At 35.1% G+C, this 21,368-nt stretch overlaps 1 protein-coding gene across 2 annotated transcripts in view; it reads left to right on the forward strand.

Annotated features, from left to right (window-relative positions):
* The window catches only part of MALRD1 (MAM and LDL receptor class A domain containing 1), a 246,864-nt gene that overhangs the window by 174,597 nt on the left and 50,899 nt on the right, over window positions 1-21,368 (forward strand). For both annotated transcript variants that reach the window (XM_086859185.1, XM_023920197.2), the window contains exons 33-34: window positions 5,150-5,351; window positions 19,540-19,815. In XM_086859185.1, the coding sequence (XP_086715311.1) occupies window positions 5,150-5,351; window positions 19,540-19,815 (478 nt within the window). The remainder of the gene's footprint in view (window positions 1-5,149; window positions 5,352-19,539; window positions 19,816-21,368) is intronic.

The raw sequence follows: 21,368 nt of genomic DNA on the forward strand, positions 1-21,368 counted from the left end.
ATCAAGAATATAAATTAACTCTACCCATTCAAGTGAAAAAGAAAAAAGCCTAAAAAGAACAAAGAAGAAAAGCAATAAAATCAACAGCCCAAAACTTCTAAAACAACAGCTGTGTGAAGATTTTTTTTTCAGTTTTCACTGGAGGTGAAAGAAGTCAAACTGTAATAGGAAGTTTGAATAATGTGCCAGAATATAATAACATCAGTACAAAAGCTGATATAGTTTTTATCTGAAAGACAGCTATCTGGTCGAGTCTGAATTTGAAAAAAAAATTAAAAGGACTGCAGATATAGGGCACACTGAGATGTGTGATTAAAATGACATACAAGGAATCTGTAAAAGAAAGATAAAAATGAGAATTTTAATGGTATAAGAAATAGAAGAGGTAGAACGAAACAAAATAATATAAAGTTATGGGAACAATCCTATTCTTACTCAGAAAAGGAACTAGTCACTGAGGAAAGGGAAAAAGGGAATAGAAGTGCCTCTATTCTGTATTCACAATGCACATTTCAGTTGCACAATTCCATTGTCATAAACTCTGTAATTTGTTCATAGGGAAACAAAAAGTCTGGGCTATTATTATTTTTAGAAAGGACACAATGTTTACAGGAACTCTTGCATTAACATAGAATGGATGATATTTAAAAGAGATCTGAATACTCCTGCTTCAGGACTTCAATAAATCATTAACCAACAGGAGAAAAAAAAAGTGCTTTGTAATGTTTAAGAGCAAACCCACTAGTTTTCCTTAGAAGTATTTAGTAAGAGTCTTTGAAATGGGAGTTATCCAGCACTAAGTACAAGCCTGGTCTAATATATCAATTAATATGCTCTGGACAAAAATACCTCTTAATAGAAACAAATTTTGCTGCATTATGCTGCAAATGTAAATTTTAAAAAACCCTCACATTTCTCTTTACATTTTTATGACTACTTTGTTGAATTTAATGGTGTAGGAGAGCAGCTTCAGCAAAAAATGAATGTTGTTTTCACATCTGTTTCATTCCAATGGAAATTCTATTGATCATCTGTCAGTTAGACTGAAAACACTGTGTTTATTATGCTTCTCTGCCCATTTACCTCAGGAGTCTGCCATACTCATGCAGTGGAGAATTAGAACTGAAATTCCTGATGTGGTAGCATAGATAATATACCAGTTTTCTGCCTTGGCATTTGTTGATACTAACAGAACTGACTTATAATAAATGTTGGTATGAGACAAGTCAACTTTACTCAAAAACCGTAAATATTTTGTTACTTCAAACTAATGTTTAGGCAAAATTTTTATTACTTCAAACAAAAGTTTAGGGGAACAAAGAGAAAAGTGGTAAGTCATTTTTTAAGTGCTTCTCTATTGGGACAATGAAATACGATAAAATTTTGTGGACTTAAGAAAAGCAATTTCAGTCTGTCTCTGGTGGGCCTGGAGTCCAAGGAAGACGTGGTGATGACTGCTGAGGAACATGAAGAGTTCAAAGGCATGATCTTAAAGATGCAAAGCAGAAAACATGGCATTGCTATTCACTGGAGTCAATGGAAATTTTTCTCATCTGACACAAGTCTCTGGTGCCTAATGAAGTGAAAATACCGGTTCTCTTTCTCAAGATTTTCCTGTTTCCTCAGCTGGCAATTAAAGGCTCCAAGTTGTCAATGGTGAAAGAATACATCTCTTATTATGCACCCTTCAAATCTGCATTGGTTTCTTGTTTATTAGACAAGGTGGAATGTAGTACCTTCCAACATTCCAGCTGCTAGATTCAGGCAAGATCAGAAAGATAATATATCATATTGAATAATCAGGATGAGGGTACAGGATAGCCATGATTTGTAACTGCTGATTAACAAATAGAAAATAGTTTATGTTTCATGATCTTAAAAATTACTTTCCCTATCCTCAAAATGAAATAGAAGCTGAAAAAATAATTCAGAAGTTTGTAACACACAGGATATTCTGTGGAGAATTAGAACTAAGTCATGACTTTAAGGCGGTAAATAGGATTTTCTGAAGAATGTTGTTCTCTGTGGATCAGCTAGATCAGTATTAGGCTGGAGAACAATCTTATCAGACTGAAAAATACAGAGTTGTTCAATGGGCTTTTGCTACAACTTGTTTGGTTGTTTTGAGGACTTCGTTGTTTTTTGGGGTTTTGTTTTGCTTGGTTTTTTGTTTGGTGGTTGTTTTTCTCCCTTTACATACCATATAGTGGGGTTCATCTTGCCAGCTTTTTTCTCTTGCACATCTTAAGCTGTTTTCACTACCAAGCTAGCTTTAGATAGGATGTTGTGCAGGAAGGTGGTGCTGGAGGAATCAAGCACCACAGAGTTGTACCCTTCCAGGGCTTTAGGAAGATCTTACCCATGAAAATTTTCTCAACCTTTCATGTGCTATATATGTTTACACAGGTCAGCAAAAGTCTTGTAAAGACTTGACGTATGATCCTGATCCAGAAGATGCTCAAACATTAAGTGGCATGGGTAGCCCCAGGAAAGAAGATATTATTGAAGATATTATTATGTTTCTTCACTTTCACTGGGCACAGCTTCAGAGAGAATAAGACCTGGATCCCCTGCTAAAGAAACAGAGTCCTTGGACTTCCCATTTTTCTGAACTCTCCTTTAAACCCATTTGTTTTAGCATGCATTTTCAGTTATGTGTCATTCTAGAAATTTCATCTAACTTTTTTAGAAGACATTTAAGAACACAGACCCTTTCCTGGCACAGTTATGGACAGAAAAAGGAGGTCTCAGGTATTCAGGAGTACTTTAACAAGCAGTGGGATTGAAGGATTAGTCCAGGAGAGTACATGACAAACGAAGCATAACTGGGAGTTAAAAAGATTTCCAATGTACCAGTTTAGAGACCTACATTAAATGATATAAGTTTCCTCAATTACCTGTGTGATTGTTATATACCAGGTTTAGTCAAACCTGAGGACAGAGTCACATAAATTGCTATAACATGATAACAATTAACATGTTAATTAGTCCATTAGTAATTACAAATCTTCATACCCTTGCTCTATGGTAAATACAAATCGAATCTCAAAGAATAGAAAGACAAAGCATGTAAGATGACTTTGCATTTATGTGAACAGGAGCTAATGTCATCAAAGTGTCACACTTAAAACCCAGTTTGATTTTCTGCCATTCCAGGCCCCCTGGCCAGTGTACATACAGCAGGATTCCTGACTGGTTCCTTGTTCATCCTGAGCTTGAGCTGCAGGGTGGATCTCTATGTGCACAGAAAGGGTCCTTGCTGCATCTGAGACCAGACTTTGTATGGACACAAGGAAATTTCTCTGTATGTAGACAGACCTGTTCAAGCAGTTATTGTGCCTTGAAACTTTCAGTATGAGAAACTTCTCCTAATAATCTGAGAAACCATTGGAAAAAAAAATAAACCTGGCTTTAAACAATGGGAACATCTTTAAGTATCCTCTAGGAAAGATGCTAGTATTGTCTTCAAAGGTTTTGGATTCTTCCCACTTCCCCAATAGCTATTTGTGCAGCTGTGAGACAACAATGAGATATACTGAAAGGGATATTACCTCAATATTTACCTTCTAAAAGTAAATATCACTTCTTATAGCTAAAACCATGCTAACATTGTTATATGATGTAAGATTCCAGACCATCAAGATTGTCATATTTCATGATTGATGAAATAGTGAATGGTTCCAGAAACACTAACACATGTTTAACATTGTCCTAACCCCACGTGAGGGGTTTCAACTTACTAAGACCTCAGAGCCTGTTAATGTGAAAAATTGTTACACATATTTTTTAATTTTATTTTATGTGTTGAACCATCTATTTCTTCTCAACACCTGTCCTTTTAGCCCTACAGGAGGTGTGTGTTTAGGAAGACAGTGATAAGATACTGCAGTTACACAGTCCTGTAACCAAAGAACAGGCTTGACAAAATTTGGTCCTGATTTGAATTACTCTATGTCAGTATTCTTTCCTGTTGCCTTACTCCAAAAATAATATAACTTGAAAAAGTTTTCAGGCATCATAGATATTTTAATCAATACACCAAGTTCTCCAAAGTATGTGGGATTTATGGTGCCATTTGTATTTTTATCTTGTTTTTCCCACCAGGTGGACTGGGAGTATCATCAGTATTGAATTATACAGATCATTAGTATGGGCTCAAGTTCATAACTTTCTTGGGCCTAGGGGCTTTTATTCCATTATTAAACTGGTGCATTCAGCTGGCAACATGAACCTACAGGTCACTGGAAAATTAGTTTATGAGAATTATGTTTCTGAAAGTGATGAGAAGAGGATATTGGTTATTTAGAATCAATAGAATCAATTTTCAGCTTGATTATAGATTGATTATTAATAAAATATTTATTATCTGGAATGGTTGCAATATGATTACTTTCTTTACTCCAGTTCTTTTTCTTTTTTTTTTTTTTCTTTTTTTTTTTTTGACCTGGTCAGATTGTATAAGGATTTCTAACATCCAAGTAGGAAAAGCAAATACCTCTGTATTCTCCAGTTTCATGTTCTTGGCCTAAATTCACTAGTTGTTGGTTAATTGGGACTTCATTCATTGCAATACTTATTGCTTTCAGTATTTAATTATTTTATTTATTTTCATTCATGCCTTTGCTAAATATGTTTACAATAACTTTTTGACTCTCCCGAACTGTATTATAAATTGCTTGTACCAGATGACAGACTTAAATCCCTAGCTGCTATGTCTTTTATTTATATCTCTAAAATCTTCACTCAGTCTAACTATAAGGAGGTCACTTTTAGAGATGAAAGGATAGCTCAGGATCCTTCTCAGTCTTCAATTTTAAAATGAATTTGGGGTTAAGTCTTAACTCATTATCTTCTATGTCAGGCTGAGACTCTTTTTTTATTTTACAATTAGTGATTGGATTAGCAGCTCTTTTTTTGTTTGTTTGTTTGTTTTTTTCCTTTTCTTTTCCCAGTAGCTTTATATTTGAGCTGAACTATTGAAAAGTATTCAGTAACATTTGGCCATCACCAATATGGAAGTGGATCTGAACCATACCTAGGAGAGTCAGTACTGCCCAAGCAGGGAGATGCGCTGTTGCACTTGGCCTGGTACTCTCCTAAACTGCTTAATGCTGACTCATTTGCATCTCTTGTGTTCTCTCCTCAACAGGTATACACAGTTGAAGAACATGGGATGGAGATCCTTATGTGGTCTTCCAGCAGAAATGAAGAAAACAAATGGATGTATGGAAGTGCAGTTCTCTCCAGTAACAGCCATTTTAGAGTTGCCTTTGAAGCTGAAGTGGGATGGAGTCAACCCACAGAATTTGCTCTTGATGATATTTCTTTCACCCCAGAATGCATTGATGGAGGTATGATACTACACAAATGTACACCATACATGTTCTCTCTTCAGAGGGCAAGGAAAACTGGCATTTTGGATTTCAATGTATATCACAGTTACAAAATCTGACGTATTTTCTTTTTCTCATGGTTTATAGAGGACAGTTTTGTGTTTTACTTAGAAGCTGAACATACAAATAATTATAGCAACTCAGAATATTACTGGCATTGAGGGCCTGAACCAAAGCTGAGAGGAATTTACTGCTGTTCCACTATATTGTTTTTTTCCTGTATGAAAAAATCAGAGAAGAGATTAGTTTGGGATCAAAGGGTTTTATAAGTAACAAAGTAGTTCACAATTACTTTCAAAGAAAGTTGTTAAGTTTTTATCTTCACTCTCTTCATAAAATGCAAACATGTACCACATTTGCCTCAGTAACGTTTTCTTCGAGTATTTACAATCTCACTTCTACACAAGTACTTAATCTAGAAAAAGAATTCTAATGTCTTAAAAAGCCCTGGTTTTTTTTCTGTGAGCAAAGCAGTGGTTTACTCTGAAAACAAACTGTATTATATGATACCATATCAGAAGAAAAAAAACAGGATACATGCAAATACAGATTCTGATAGAAATATCAGCAGAACTAAATGATTGAGGGACAGCTAGGAATTATTATTGTTAAATAAATGCCAGTCTGAAGGTTATAAAAATCTTCTTTGATAACATTTTTTTCTATTAATTCAGCTTATTCAGATAGGACAGCCTGTGTATGACCTAGTTGTCATGCTGTTCAAGAAACATTTTCTTTTATTATTTTTATTGTGATAAGCACCTCCTGGAGGAATTAAACACATGCTGATTAAAGTTTCAAGTGAAATAATGTGTTCATGCAGGTGACATTTGTTCAGTCTCAAGCTGAATAAGAGTTTTGTTTATTTTCTCTAAATAGGCTGAGGCAAATAATATTTTGGAATGTAATTCAATAAGCTGCAGACTATGTGCATAACAGGCATTTGTTCTACCCGTATTATATTAATCACCTTTTTTAGACATGTCTTAAGAATTACATAGGCTTTTGCTGTTACAAATGTGATCTATCATAAGTTTAGCCTGAATAAAATTTGTTGGAGTAATATTGGTTACTTACAGTTGAATAAGTCAAAAACTCATGCATTATCTACATCCGTACATTGCAACTTGATACATAATCTCTCCAGACAAAAAAACTATGTCTAGATGCTGTTAATTAAGATTGGTTTCATACTATTCTTGGAAGAGTTCTATCCTAATAATCCTTGCTGGCTGGTAGAACTTGTGAAGAGGCAAGAGAATTACATAAAATCCATGTAATACAATAAAACACAGCAATATAGGGAAAATAAACAATCTACCTCTGAATTTTTAATACTGTTCCTGACAAAGAGCTACTTAGGAGGAGGTGCTGTTTTTTGCTAACTGTTGTTGCTTGACAGCTTCTTAAATATTCAGATTGTAGAATGTGAAGATATTAGCTTCCAGTAGTATAAAAGCATTGTCCTGTAGATATTTGAGCAAGAACATTTTTCTGTAACAGAATCAGTGGGAGAGTTTACTTAATCCACTGTCAGTCCTGTTTTGACTGCTGCTCATTATGTTTATTCAATGACCTAGCTCAAAGAAAAGTGTATTACCTGCAGTGCAGGTTTTGTGTAATGTTCTTTCTTTCAGGAGATAGATAAACTTCTGCAGATCTTTTATTCCTCTCTCTGTATTATTATTTTTCAGCTTGTCTTTAATTACTTTGAGTTTCCAGAGGCAACACATTCTAAATGGAAGCAATCACAATTTAGCTGGTTGGGAGCTTGAAGTAATAAAGTATTTCCAGCAGCTCTAATTCAGTTTTTATGTGTTTAAAGTAGTCAGTCCACATTAGGCATGACAGTTCCTGGATATCCAGAATATTTCTGAACATTTCATCAAGGTGTTGTCAAGGTAGTGATGGGTCAAGCCAGGCCTAGTGCAGAAGTCACATTCAGCTGATGCTAATGCAGAGGGAGCTGGCACAGGATCTAGTTCAGAATTAGCTGCTAAATGAGATGTATTTGTACCACTTCTGCCTATGACTTTCTGCTGATGAAGTTGCATGAAGATCTTAGTTTACATCCTAGGGACCAAAGGATTTAATTTTTACTTACTTGTAATGATCATCTTCAAATTTGTAAATAACAGCTTGATTTAAAAAAAAAACCCACAAAACTTTATCTATATTTGTCTTAATTTTTCAAAATAAAAGTTAAAAAAACATTTCTATTTCTAGTTTCAGGGGGACCAAAAATTCCAAAGCATTGAATCAGATTTTATATTCATTAATGACTTTCTCATAGTATTTTCTACTTCAGCTAAAATAGGAGGCACTACAGAAATTCTAAAAAATATTGCTATACCTAATTTAAATCCTAGCATTAACCCAAAGATGCCTAATAACCAAACTTTATTATGCTTATGAGAATCAGAATACTATATTTTTCCACTCATTCGTTACTAGAGAAATAAACCAGATGGGCAAATTTGGTGTAATTTAGAGTGTGGTAATTCATTGAACTTCTACATATTGGAGCAGTATTCTCAAGAAACCAATAAATAGTAAATATATTTTGTGATGTCTTCCAGAGATCACCCAAGTGAAATATTTGTGCTTGTGGAGATCTACTGGAAGAAGGTAAATCTCAGTACAAAGTCAGCACTGACTGATGCTCCAGCTCTTTTATGCAGTCAAGTTACCTGCTAGGCCCTATTTAGCTGCAACTCTTTGGGAACTTGTACCTCTAAATTGTACTGCTTTAACTAATTGCTTAAGTAACTTTGATTTATTCAAAAAGAACAGTGTTGACACTTTTAAATGAATATTTGGGATGGAACTTGGATATAAAGATGAGTGCAAATATCATGTGGCACCTGGGGCTCCAGAGTATTTGAGAAAATGGTATTTGCTTTTCCACCATCAGTCATGCTTATCACCAGTTCAGTATTAATATTGCTTACTGAAATAATTAATTTGAATAAAAATAATCTGGATGTGCTTCTGTGTCTATTCTCCCACTTCACCTTTCTTTATCATTCTCTGCTTTTTAATTTCTGTTTTTAGTCTATGTTTGCTGCATAGTTTATTTCCTGTAGCTGTTCAACATTAAGTATTTTATTTATTTTCTTCTATTTTGTGAACAACTTTTTATCAACTTTGATAATTTTATTTTAAAATCCTTTTTACTTCTGAGCTTTTTTTTCATCCATTCCCTTCTTTATAAAGCATTTTTCAAAAAATGCCTCTTTAGCCTATAAGCTTAGCACATGAGAAAGGACAGACACTCCAAATTTCCCACCACACCCCCCCTGCAGCTTTCCTTTCACCTGAAAGATTTGTCTCCAGTGGAACATATTATTATGTAAGGATACACTGGAGATAAAAAGGCAATTCAAATAGTGCAAAACATTCAACACAGACAGGATATGTCATCTCTAACACTGTGTCATCTGACCTTGGTGGAATGGTGAATATAGAAAGTGCTATTTCCCACATGCAACGGGTTGGGGCTTTTTTCTGATGTTGCCATAATTCTTGACTTCACCACACAGATTACCAACAAAAGGGTCAGATTTGCCTCTTAGGACCTGAAGTACAGTAAAATTTTCAGTGAATGTTGGCGGCTTTCACTTAAGTGAAACATTTGCTTGGAAATGTCATAATTCTTCCAAGTCTACCCACTGCTGTGTAGCAAACTAAACTTTTTGTAAAGGTTATATATAATCCTTATACTGACCAAGCTTTCACTTATTGTGAAAAAACAAATGGAACAAATCAGAATCTGTGAATTATAAGACAGGTTTTAGCTTTACATTCAAGCCCAAGGGTATTCTTAAAATGTGCACAAAGGGGTCCCAGCACCCTAAAACTTAATAACCTCCAAGAATTGAATTTTAAATTTACTTGAACCATCATAAGACAGTCATGAGATATAGCCACAGTCATCCCTTTAGATCACCTTTTCTAGATTTCTAGAAAAAATTATATTGCAAAAACTGTGTGACAAAGGAAATTATATCCAAACAAATTTAAGATAGATACACTCAGATTTTCTGGTCAGCCACAGGAAGTAAGAAAAAAGTTCATCTAGAAATATAACCTGTATCCAACAGTTCTGGATGTCAGAGAAATTGTATAAGGAGAAAAATGTAAGAAAAATATATAATACATACTGATTTACCCCAATACATTTCCCATTGGCAGCCATTTGTAATTCAGTCTTACTGGGCCGTATTTAGTCTCAGAATAATGATCCTCAAGTTTTTTCTTTCCCTTTGAACTTATCTGTTCCCATTTTAACATCAGGGAAATTTTCAATATTCAAAAATTAAATTATATGCTGCTGCTTATATGAATTTAGGCTTACATTCATGAATAGAAAACCTGTTTAGTTCCTTCTCATTTAGGCCTCAGAATGTATCAAATCTTTATTTAAACCTTGGTGATTCACTCTTTTGTGTGGTGGGTAGGATTTTCTTAAGACATCCTCATAAAGCAGTTTCAAATCTCACAATAGATGCATGCTATAAACCCACTCCTGAAGTTTCTGCAGAGTAAAATAATTTGCATTGACTTCCAAACAACATCAGAATATATGCAATGCCATACCAAGCATTTGTGACAGGTGCAGGTTCAAGTATCAAGATGAGAAGGAGGGTATCCCAAAGGGCCAGAGCTGTAAGCCACTCTTTGTTCAAGGTGGAAGGAAATGAACATTATAACTGGCATCTAATTCAAGCTATGCTTATGACTGTTCCTAATTTGAACATAGCAGAAAGAAGAGAGAATCTAATACTTTTTCACTGAATAACTTAATAAAAGGATAGTGACTCTGAAAACTGTTTCCATATAGCTGGATAGCAGGAAGAAAGAAATAAAAATCTGTGTAATAAAAATCTAGATAGTCACCTGATAATGAGTTCAGATTTTCAAAATCAGCCTAAACCACTATAATTTTAGATAATATGTGGTATCTTGAAGGTATCTAATTTTGTGAAAAAAAATGGGAATAGCATTTCTTTAAAAGTAAATCCCCTTGTGATTTTAGAAAAGAAACCACAGAGCCAAAGTATATATGTGTGGAAATACTGTCATAACATTCTGCCTAGTTATTATTTATTTGTTTCTCACAGCATATATTCATAGAATCACAGAATATCCCGAGTAGGAAGGGACCCACAGGATTATTGAGTTCAATACTTTGTTCTGCACAGATCCATCCCCAAGAGCCACACCACGTGTCTGACAGCATTGTCCGAACGCTCCTTGGACTCTGTCAGCCTGGTGCTGTCTCCACTGCCCTGGGGAGCTGTTCCAGTGCTCAGCCACACATTGAGACTTTTCCTCCCTATTTTATCTCTGCTTCATGAAGCACACTCTTTGAATCCTGATTGTTTGAAAACCTTCTCTGCTTTTCCTGCCACAGCTTTCCATTTGCTTCAAAACAAGGTCTGTGTGTTCATAAGGAAAGACATAGTCTTTAACCATATTATTGAATACTATTTTTTTCTCAGAGCTCTCTTTTCTTTTTCCAATAAAGAGATGAGAGATAATTGAATTTTTTTTCTCTGTGGACATTATTCAGATATCTTTGACTGAAGAATTTCTTATCTTTATGAAGAGTTTTCCTAAACAGCATATAGTTACAGTGTCCAAATATTTGAAAAGTGTTTGATAACCACCTTCATAACTACTTCTTATTGTATAATGTTAGCTACATGACAAATAAAAAGAGGGTGGGATAAAAAAAACCCTCTGTAAGTTTGACTACTACTTTGGAAATGTCTAAACTATTTTTTGTTTTCAGACTCATAAAAATAAAAATCTTGAATTGACCAAAAAAGCAAAATAAGGATTGGCCAAAATGTTTCTCCTGTGCAGACCCTAAACTGGCAGACTAGCAATAAACTGTCTCGAATTAGGACAATTTAAAGAGAAGACTTTAAAGTTAGTTACATCCCCTTAGTCTTAACCAATCCCTTTCCAACAATAAGGAATGAATGCTAGTAGGTATAAGTGAAGAAATGCCATTTTCTAACAAGTGGAACAGCAAAAGGCAAAAAAATCCCCAGTAAATAACCACTAGATACAAAATTGCTAAATCTCAGGAACCCTCCAGGAGCAAAGAGAGACCCAAAATGCCAGGAATGCCCCTCCCAAGCTGCTGCCTGGCTACCTTGAAAGACAGAGGGTAAATGGCACCAGCTCTCTCCCCAGGATGATTCTCCATCAAACTCTACCAGGCAAAGAAGGGAGGCAGCTTTGGTGCCCTGGCCTTCTAAAGGGCCCAGCATGTCCCAACTGCCCCATAATTCTGGTCCTGGATGTGCTGGGGTTTAAAGAGAGGAAGAGATATGAAAATAGATATGAAACACAATGACATTCTGGGTTACCCATGACAGAAGCATTACAGGCTAGCTCGGCAAGAAAGTAAACAGCTCAGAAGTGAGCTGTTTGCAGATAATTTTATGTGCTCTCCAGCACTTTAAGTAGGTCCCATTTCACAGCAAGAAAAGCATAAATGACATTTTTATCTAATAAAAAGACAACAACCCAAAAAGTAGAATGGGTGTTTGTGTGAGTTTTGTGCAAAAAAAAAAAAAATAGCTGAGTGGTGCAGAGAGAATCTTGCTGAGGGACAAGCATGTGTGTGTGTGTGTCTGTGTGTCCTTGTGTGTGTCCATGTGTGTGAATCTGTGTGTCTGTGTGTGTGCAAGTGTGTCCATGTGTGCCCATGCATGAAGCAACACAGAAAATTCTGCAGCAGCAAGGACTCATCTGACAAGACCTCAGACAGGGTCAATAATCTGAAGATCTCAGAACCCAAGTGCTGGAAATACTGGAAGGGTTAACTGCCTGAGCTGCTGATACTACAGTGTTAGATCATGGGGAAAAACACTGTAGAGGAGACTTAACTTCTGATTTCTTTAAGTTGCAGAGCCAGGGGAATCACTGTTAGCTTGTCTGCTCATGCTTGCAGTGAAGCAGAAATCTCTCTCACGCTGAGTTTCTTTCTCGGGGAGAGAGAAAGAAGAAACTCAGGGAGTTTCTTTCCTCAAGGGCAGGAGATAAATCATGGGAGAAGTTGTAGGGGGAGGCTGCTGACAGAAACAAAGGAGGAGAAGAGGAAAGCCTGATGAGTAGTAATACAGGACTGGAGATACCAGGGAAATTTGTGAATAGATTCTTTAGTCAATTAGCTTTTCCCTGTGAACAATCACTATATGCTTTAGATCCGTGGTGCTTGGTAGAGAAAGGACATTTATGCATTTTTAAAGATTAAAATTTGTGGTCCAAGGCATAGTACCTTAGAGAGCTTCTTCAGCCTGCTCTTGCACCTTCCAGTACACAGACCTAGCCAGCGTCAAAAGCTAAAACTTTCTGTGGATTTCACAGAATAGGAAGTGGGAATAATTTTAGGATAAGATAATTACAGTATATAAACTAGGATAATTATTGGCAATTCCTGAATGCAATTACATTGTGTGTGTTTAAATTAATAATTATGCTCTTTGTCCAAAAGATATTAATAATTAGATATATAATTTAAGATATTAAATAATTATGCTATCTTTGTCCAAACCTTCAGTTTCTCTCTGCCTTCTTATAACTTGTCCAGAATACTGATATCTTCTGAAGCAAGCTACATGCCTTTTGGGAAATTAAAATTCTTTGGATTTATTAATAGTGTATTAAAATAGTTTCATTAATATTGAACCTCCAAACCCCATCTGTTTATACCAAAAAAAACCTTCAAATCACACAGATGATATTTTTCCTTGCTAAGTTCATTCATAAAAATCAACATAGTTCCTTGGAGGGATGGAGAGAAATAATATTTGGACTGAAATGGTTTCATGATACTAAAGGAGTAGAAAATTCTCAGGCTTTTCCTTATGAAAGACCTACCCATCTCCTCAATAAAAGTCTTCAGGTCAGATTTATCTCAGAAATTCTATCAACTTAATTTTGTCAAAGACTGAATCTTCACAGCTTCTCCAGCTTGTCATTGCTCCTAATAAATAAACAAACCAACAAATCCATCACATTAGCAGGCATAGCTAGCAATTCCCAAACTGTTCTTAGCAGAAATATGGCAAATATTGCCATATTGCTGCCACAGGTAGTCCATGTGTCCCAGCCAAAAAGCAGTAGTTCTCTGAGTAAAGAATAAATCATAGCTCGACTTTGGTTGCAGTAATCCTTTCTGTTTTCCATTATGTTTGTATGTTAGCAAACTGTGATAATTTAAAAAAAATTCTGTACAGACACATAAAAATCTGAAGTCATTGGGCCATGTTCTGCTTTTTTTTTTTAATTCTGGCTTTGTCATGGAGTCTCTGGGATCCTTTCCAGCACCCTGCCCCACACCTCTGTCTTAAAAAGGGAAGAGACTTGAAGATTCAATTGGCCAGACTCCATTTCCACCCCCCTCTTCTTTTTCTGTCTTTTTACAGGCTTGGAAATAAACATCAGGAGCTTTATTGTAATGGATAAAAACTCACGGAAAGATTGTTAAAGTATTTGAATAGTTTCAGTCAAATTAATTTTTGTAACAAGTTTGTTTCCTTGTAGCCACCTTGAATGGGTTGATTTCATGCCCTGATCTGATGTTTACTGAACTGAAATCGAGGACTGACATCTATTTCAAATTAATTAATACACCGGATCGGGCCCGTAATTAATTTATACTCTCATCTAATGAAATCTGTTGGAGGGAGTTATTTCTGACCTCTTTTAGCTACAGTTAATAGGTCCACCATTTTTATTACATTTACTAGGCAAATTACTTATGCAAATATATCAGACAGGTTGTTAGTTTTTAAGGGTCTGATGCAAGGCCCATTAAAATCAATATAAGTTATCCCATTTACTTAAATGGGCTTCAGAGCGAGCTCTGACACAACTGAGGTAGCACTGCCTAACAGCACATGTGGTAATTTTATTTCATGCTCCCCAGTGCTGACCCTAACGCCAATGCCCACTATTCTTAACTAAAATTCACTGTTAGAGTTGATATATAAATATAAATGGGGATTACTCTGCACCAGAGATCTTGGTATTTGAAGAGTAAAGGCATAAAAAGGAGGATAGCCTGGAGGTGTTGCTTCATTCAAATTAAGCATGTTTGTGTGTTACTGGCTGTGATAATGACTCTGTAATACAAACATTTATTTCTTATTAGCATTTGAGTAATAGCAGTTCTGTGTTTTTTTGTGACTGAATCCCTGTGATTCATGAGCAAAACATTTGCAGTGCCAACCTGTGAAGCTTGCTTTACAGTCAGGAAACAGGATCATATACTCCATGGATGGCAAAGACAATACAGCAAAGCATAAGTGTACAGAAAATGTTCATCAAAAAACAGTAAGCCTTTAACAAATCCCTATATCACAAATATACAGTTGTGTCCTTGACAGTGAGCACATACTGACTTAATACTTTTCATATTGTAAAGGCTCTTTTCTCCAAAAATCATCAGCTCATGAGCTCTATTTACTGCAAACCTGGTTTGATGGTTAGCACATTGCAATAAAAATGTACTTAAAAGCACCTATTTGATCTGACAATGAAATATGGATATATCCAGCTGTAGTTATTGCAGTTCATGGAGCAATACATACCGTATTTTATTTGCTTTAAACACTGATTTTTATGTTTTTTATATCTACCTCAGCTATATAACTTCTCTTATAAGTGTGAAAGTGCTTGTGAGGTAGCATTCCTGGTCCATAGATTATAAATTAGCCAGCACAGATGTATGAGTAAGTTTCAAAAGACATAGGACCAAATTAAAATGTCAGATTTTAGGACCTAATTAAAATGTCTTCTTTATGATATACAAGTAGATGTTATATGCACATTTTTTAGCCTTTCTTTAATTTTGGGTATTTGCCATACGCAAAGTTAAAATAAGTGAAAAATAAAACACTGAGTGCAAAGTGAAATAAATAAGGACAGGTACTCAGCTTTCTACTCAAAAAGTCATAATTTCTTTAGCTATAAAGGAACATCAACAATTTACTGCCGTTTTTCCTGTGGATCTAAATTCAGACTCAGTGCTTTGCAGAGTGCAGAGGTTATTTTTGCTGAAATTGTGAATTGTGTTTGTTTTTCATCCATGTGCAAATACTGAATTCCTGAGGATTTTTAGTCCTGCTTTTCAGTGAGCTTGCAGCCTGGATACAAGAAGCTAAAGCTTTTATACTGTCCTCCTTAGAACTCATCATTTTCAGTAGATTTATCTCCAAATCCTTAAACAGTTTCAAACAGATCCTCTTTTGAAAAAGGTAACCTGTACAATGTCTCCTGCACTCCTGAATGTGGTCTGAAAATGAGAGTCACATGGCACTCAGGAGATGAGTGCTGCCTTGGGAACATCTTTTCTGCATTTGAGAAAAGGTGAGGGAAACATTTTCTTGGCAAGCCAGCGTTAGGCAATTGTAGAATCAAACAATATTAAGTGACAGAAAGGATGTGTGGGCCACAAAAGGTACAACTTGCTTTGAAAGGGCTTCACTTCACGTTCTGCTGTTTAAATAACTTTCATAGATACGTTCAAGAGGAAAATATCAGGCTCATAGATATGCATGAGTTTAAAGCGAGTTTTTATTGCTAAATCATGTGATTTACTCACACTACTGTGTGAGTCAGCATGTGGAGGGTGTTTCTGACGAGTCTCTCATTAGTGCCAGCTCACTTTTCACTGCAAAACACACAGTGGTGTTAACACCTTGTTTAATTCTTCACAGCTGCAAGAAAACAAAATGAATATTCTCACTTTTTAGAAGGAAATGTGTCAGTAGCCGATACTGCAATGATCTGCTACTATAAGCTTAAAATAAGTAATTACATAGACAGTAGCTTTAAATGCAAGTAATTAGTTTTGCATTAGTGTTGCTTTTCAGTTGGAATTAGTTAATTATTTTCTACATTTGCATATTCACAATTAGTTTTTTTTTTAGTTGTTATCTTTGTACAAATAAATGTTTTTATAAATTTGCAAATTTTTTACCAGGCACATTTTATTTATAGTTAAGAAAAGCATTTATAAACTACTTTATGGAAAAAAAACAGACTGAACTTGGGGGTAGACTTTTGTCAGACTATGGAAATAATGGCATCTTATAGAATGTCATCCAGAGCACAATTTTTCTATTTTATCTGAAACCAAACTGTTCACATATAACGAGTTAATAAGCAAGGGATATTCTTATGATTTTTGAAGTACATTCTCATCTCATGCACTGTTCTGATCTAAAAGGATTTTACTTATTTCAGGGTACGACTTTGGATTTTTTTTTAATGTAGTGCAAACATAAAGCAGACCTCAATAAGATCTATTACCCCTGACTCAACCTGGACACATCTTTGCTGCTCTTTGTGAATATTGCACACTCTAATATAATTGCTTTGCAATTCAGGAAGAACTTCATCCTACAAATAATTTTCTAACAACCAGAGGTAACAATGATATAAAATAATAATAAGAAATAATAATATGAAGAATAGAAAAATAATCATCCCCCAATCAAAAAAACCACTCAGGAAATTCCCTAAATACTGAATTTATTGATCAGGGTTACAAAAGTCTGAAAATAATTTAACATTCAAGGTCAGATTGATAACAAGCAACACATTCAAGAAATATTGAGTTTAAGGGGGGATTTCAGTTTATAGAACAAATTTGGGTAGAAGCACGTAAGTAAACATATCATGAACAGGAAATTAAACTGGGGTAGAAATGCTCACAAATGTATTATAAATACAATCTTTCCTGCAACACAAACAGGAAACCTCAGTAAAGTCAAATATATTGTATCTGTGTGGGGTTAATTTCCACAGTATCGGAGCTAACACAGGACTGTGCAAGGACAAAAGAATGTGCATAAGCAGAACTGGCTGCAGCTTAAGTCATTTTCTCTGCCCAAATGCCCCCTAGGCACTGTGAGGATAGGGTCAGGAATAACAGAAAGAAAAAAAGTACAATCAAATATAATACTTTTTTATTTTTTCCCAGAGCAAGTGCAAACAAAAATAATTTCATTTTACTCCAGTGTGCAAGATTTGACAGCACTAGTTCTGTGTCAATGGAGAGAGAAATGTGTTCTCCCAATGACATTTCATCAGTATCTTTTCTGAATCATGGCCTTATATACAGTTTCCATATGACAAACCAAATTCAAACACCTTTATGGGCTACTACTATTATCTGGTAAAGTATAGGATCAAAGTAGAAAAAAATGAAAAATCTAGAATACTTTTAATTTGTACAAAATCAATCCACTATGTGATTTAAATGTCTACTAGCAACTATCTAAAACCAACTGCCATAAGACTTTTAAAGTAGCATAAATAGTTTTTTTTTAGACTAACACATTTATAAAATACATATGAAACCACAATCTTTTCAATCCCATGTAAAAGTGCACATCTTTGAGGTATTCAAGGCACAATTCTGAATACAAACAGGACAAAAGATCACTAGGTTATTATGCTCACTGAGTCAATAAACATTTTTGTTGTTTTATGTTTACATTATACCCAGTGAATCAAATACATTTTTCTAGTAGAATGATTTAATTTAATAACTTTAGGGGCATGAAATAATATCAGGCATGTTCTGTTCTATGGAGCTTTTAAATTTATGGGTTTTTTTAATAAAGTCAACATGAAAATCAAAAATGTCTAATCTATAGAAGGCCTGTAATACACAGAACTTTGAGCTCTTGCTCCTTATAGCTGCTTCTCAAGCAGCCAGGTAGTAAAATAATGCTAGTATTCTGTTTACCTGAATTCATTAATGTTCATTTATTTGTACAAAAAGCTATTGTTATTTATGATGGAGGTATCTCTGAGCATGTTGTAACAAAGTCCTCACTCTGTAAAACCCCAGCCTGGTGTTGTAGAATACACAAACATACTGGTATGGCCAGTGGATTAAAAGTCACAGAATCATGCCAAAATCCATGTGCTGCCTTACAGAGTGTCATGCCTTAATGCAGCAGTAACTTGGACATCTGAGGCCAGACAGCAATCCTTGCACCACTTCAAAAGATGAGATGAAACCACCCATGACTTTTGTGCTTGTCTTCTTTGCCTCAGCCCAACTCAACAGCAAAACTCCTCCTGTCTTTTACAGAGGAGGTGACATTCATTTGTCTTACATTGTCCCTAATAATCATATTATATTTTTTACTCAGCTGCTGCAAAATGATCTAGAAAGATTAAATGTATGGAGCTAAATTTCTGAGATTTTTCTTTTTTCCCTGCACATAAAAAGTACAGGAGCCCACCACATTGCTTCCGTGGGAGGTGATGGTGTTATAAAGAACACAACATTAGCACAGCCATCTCCTTAGAAATTAGTTTCCACAAATAGATCTTATACTTGAACAAGATTCAGTTGCAATGGTTTTCACAGGAAAAAAGAAAGACTTAGGTATCCGGGACAATTTATTTATATACATGATCACAAAAGGCTTTCCCCAGTATTTTCTTCCAGGAATGCAAGTAAGTACAGAACATTTTGTTTATTTATTTATTTATTTATCTATTTATCTGTTTATCTATTTATTTTATTAATTTATTTTTTGTCAGCTGTAGGAAACTGTTAAAGTTTTAAATTCTAAAAACACATTTTCTTTACTTGTATCCTGGAAATCTATCTGGTATTTTTTAAATTTAATTCTCTATCACATCAAGATAAGCTAAAGACTCAGAGTGATAATAAACTAGATCAGTAAAAAATTTTTATTGTTACTTTGGAAAAATAATTTTCTTAACTTAAAAGTGTAACTTGAGGGCTATTTTAAGGCTTTCCAGATACTGGGTGAAAGACAAGTTTTATTAATATTTAATATTAACCCTTCTATGTGTAGCTGGCAAAAAAAGTAATAGGACCAAAATTAATGCTGAACTTAACATTTAGAAGCAAAATGCTGCAACAACAATGGAGTTAATATGACATAAAATGTTTTTAATACTGTGTTTTGCACTTAGGAGCCATGTTTTTATAAAAGTTGGGGGTTTTTTTCTGAATATTTTTAGTAACCAAAATCAGTTGCATTCCCAGCAGTTCCCATGTCTTTCTCAAAGTCCGTATGGATGATGAGTGAAAGGACAAAACCACAAGACATTCCTTTTCCTCCAGCAGGCCCAGTGGACCCACGGCCTCCCACTTGCAGCGGTGAGCAGTTGACGTGCGCGTACGTGCAGCAGTGCTTGTCCCTTGCTGCGCGCTGCAATGGGACTGAGGAGTGCAGGGATGGGAGTGATGAGCTGAACTGTCCTGGGGAGATGCCCAGCACCACATCTCCAGGCTCCTGCAAGGAAGCAGAGTTCCTGTGTCCTCCCCAAGGCTGTATCCCATCCCTCCTGCAGTGCGATGGCGTGCCTGACTGCCCCCGCCGGGAAGACGAAGTTGGCTGCCGTAAGTTACCGTCACGGTGGTAGTTATGGCAGTGTTAACTCACCTGCCTAAACAGTGATGTTTTTGGAAAGAAAATGAGCAACACAGTGAAGCTTAGTGTAAAACTCATCATTCCCTTTGTTAGTGTTCAGGAACACATAATCACAGAATGATTATATGAAGATGCTTTATTAAGAGCTCTGGGTGTCAGGGGTACCCAAATCTGACCCCATTTGGTTTTGAGTTGAACATGTTTTTATACTCCATCGTTATATAACTTCCATATTCATTATTAAACTTACATTGTTCTATTGTATGCATTGATTTTAACCAAGCATGGATTTCTTGCGATCCCCCCAAACCCCTAATATAGTTTCTCATGATTCTTTGAACAATAATTATATCTAATCACATCTAACAATTATATCATTTATCATATACTGACTACACAGGTACAGTTTCACATGGTCTTAGCAAACACAAGGCCTTACATTTCCCAGGGCCTACTTTTAACACTTTTCCCAGGGCTTGCCAAGCCTAACTTTCTTACTAACTCCCCGAATTTTCTATGATTTTAAAATCTTTTAATATCACCTTGTCAAAAGAACCCGTTTGTGACACATATAATGCACTAATTGCAGAGATGCTTTACATCTTAAATAATTTTTCTTATGCATTTTAATTTATTGTCTGTCATTTGGTAAATGGTTAAAAAAATTGAAATTTTGTTTCTGTTAATATTTACAAGAATTTCCACATTTTTTCCTTAAATCAGTCATCTGCATTTGCATTGTCTCTGTAGCCCCTGATTATGACATAACAGAAGGATAGGCTTCTGCAGTTCTGTAATTCAGTAACATTTAAGGCAGTCCTGACCTTTCAAGGATTTTGAAATCAAGTCTGTTCTTGATGTAGCAGCAATCTCTGCCCCAAGCAAGGAAAAGGGCTCACAAACAAAACACAAGGTCAATCGGCTTTGAAATACAACTGCAATGAGAGGCCATGGAGAAACATCTGAAACAGATAGACACAAAAGTGTGCCTGCCTATTTAAAAATATTTCATAATTAGAAGATGAACTGAGGCCAAATGTTTCATTCCAGAAATTCCAAATAATTAGCTACATAGAAAAAAAAAAAAAAAAACAACCGAAAAGGAAGAATCTTTTCACATATAAACACTTTTCTTCCTAAACCTGTCATGTGGTAAAACTTTTTTTTAAAAAAAATACTATTATTTAATATTTTAATATTAAATTTAATATTTAAAATATTAAATATTTTAAAAAATTGAATCCTTATCAGAATGAGAAAAAATTGGTAAAAATATCAGTTTCTGATAGATTAAAAATACATGTTTTTTAAAATTTTCTACCAAAACTGCTAGATATAAATACAGGCTACTGCACATGCCATTTATTTTAGCAAATTAGTCTACCAAACCAGCATGGATTTGGCAGACTATCTGTTTAAGTCTTTTGTTTAGAAGTGAGCTCTGTGGTTTTGTTGGCAGAAGACATAGTTTTGGAGATAACTTTGATGCTAAATTCTACATACCCTGAAGACATGTAGAAAT

Source organism: Cyanistes caeruleus, chromosome 1 (genome assembly GCF_971803275.1).
Source record: "Cyanistes caeruleus chromosome 1, bCyaCae1.hap1.1, whole genome shotgun sequence".
NCBI classification, from domain to species: Eukaryota; Metazoa; Chordata; class Aves; order Passeriformes; family Paridae; genus Cyanistes; species Cyanistes caeruleus.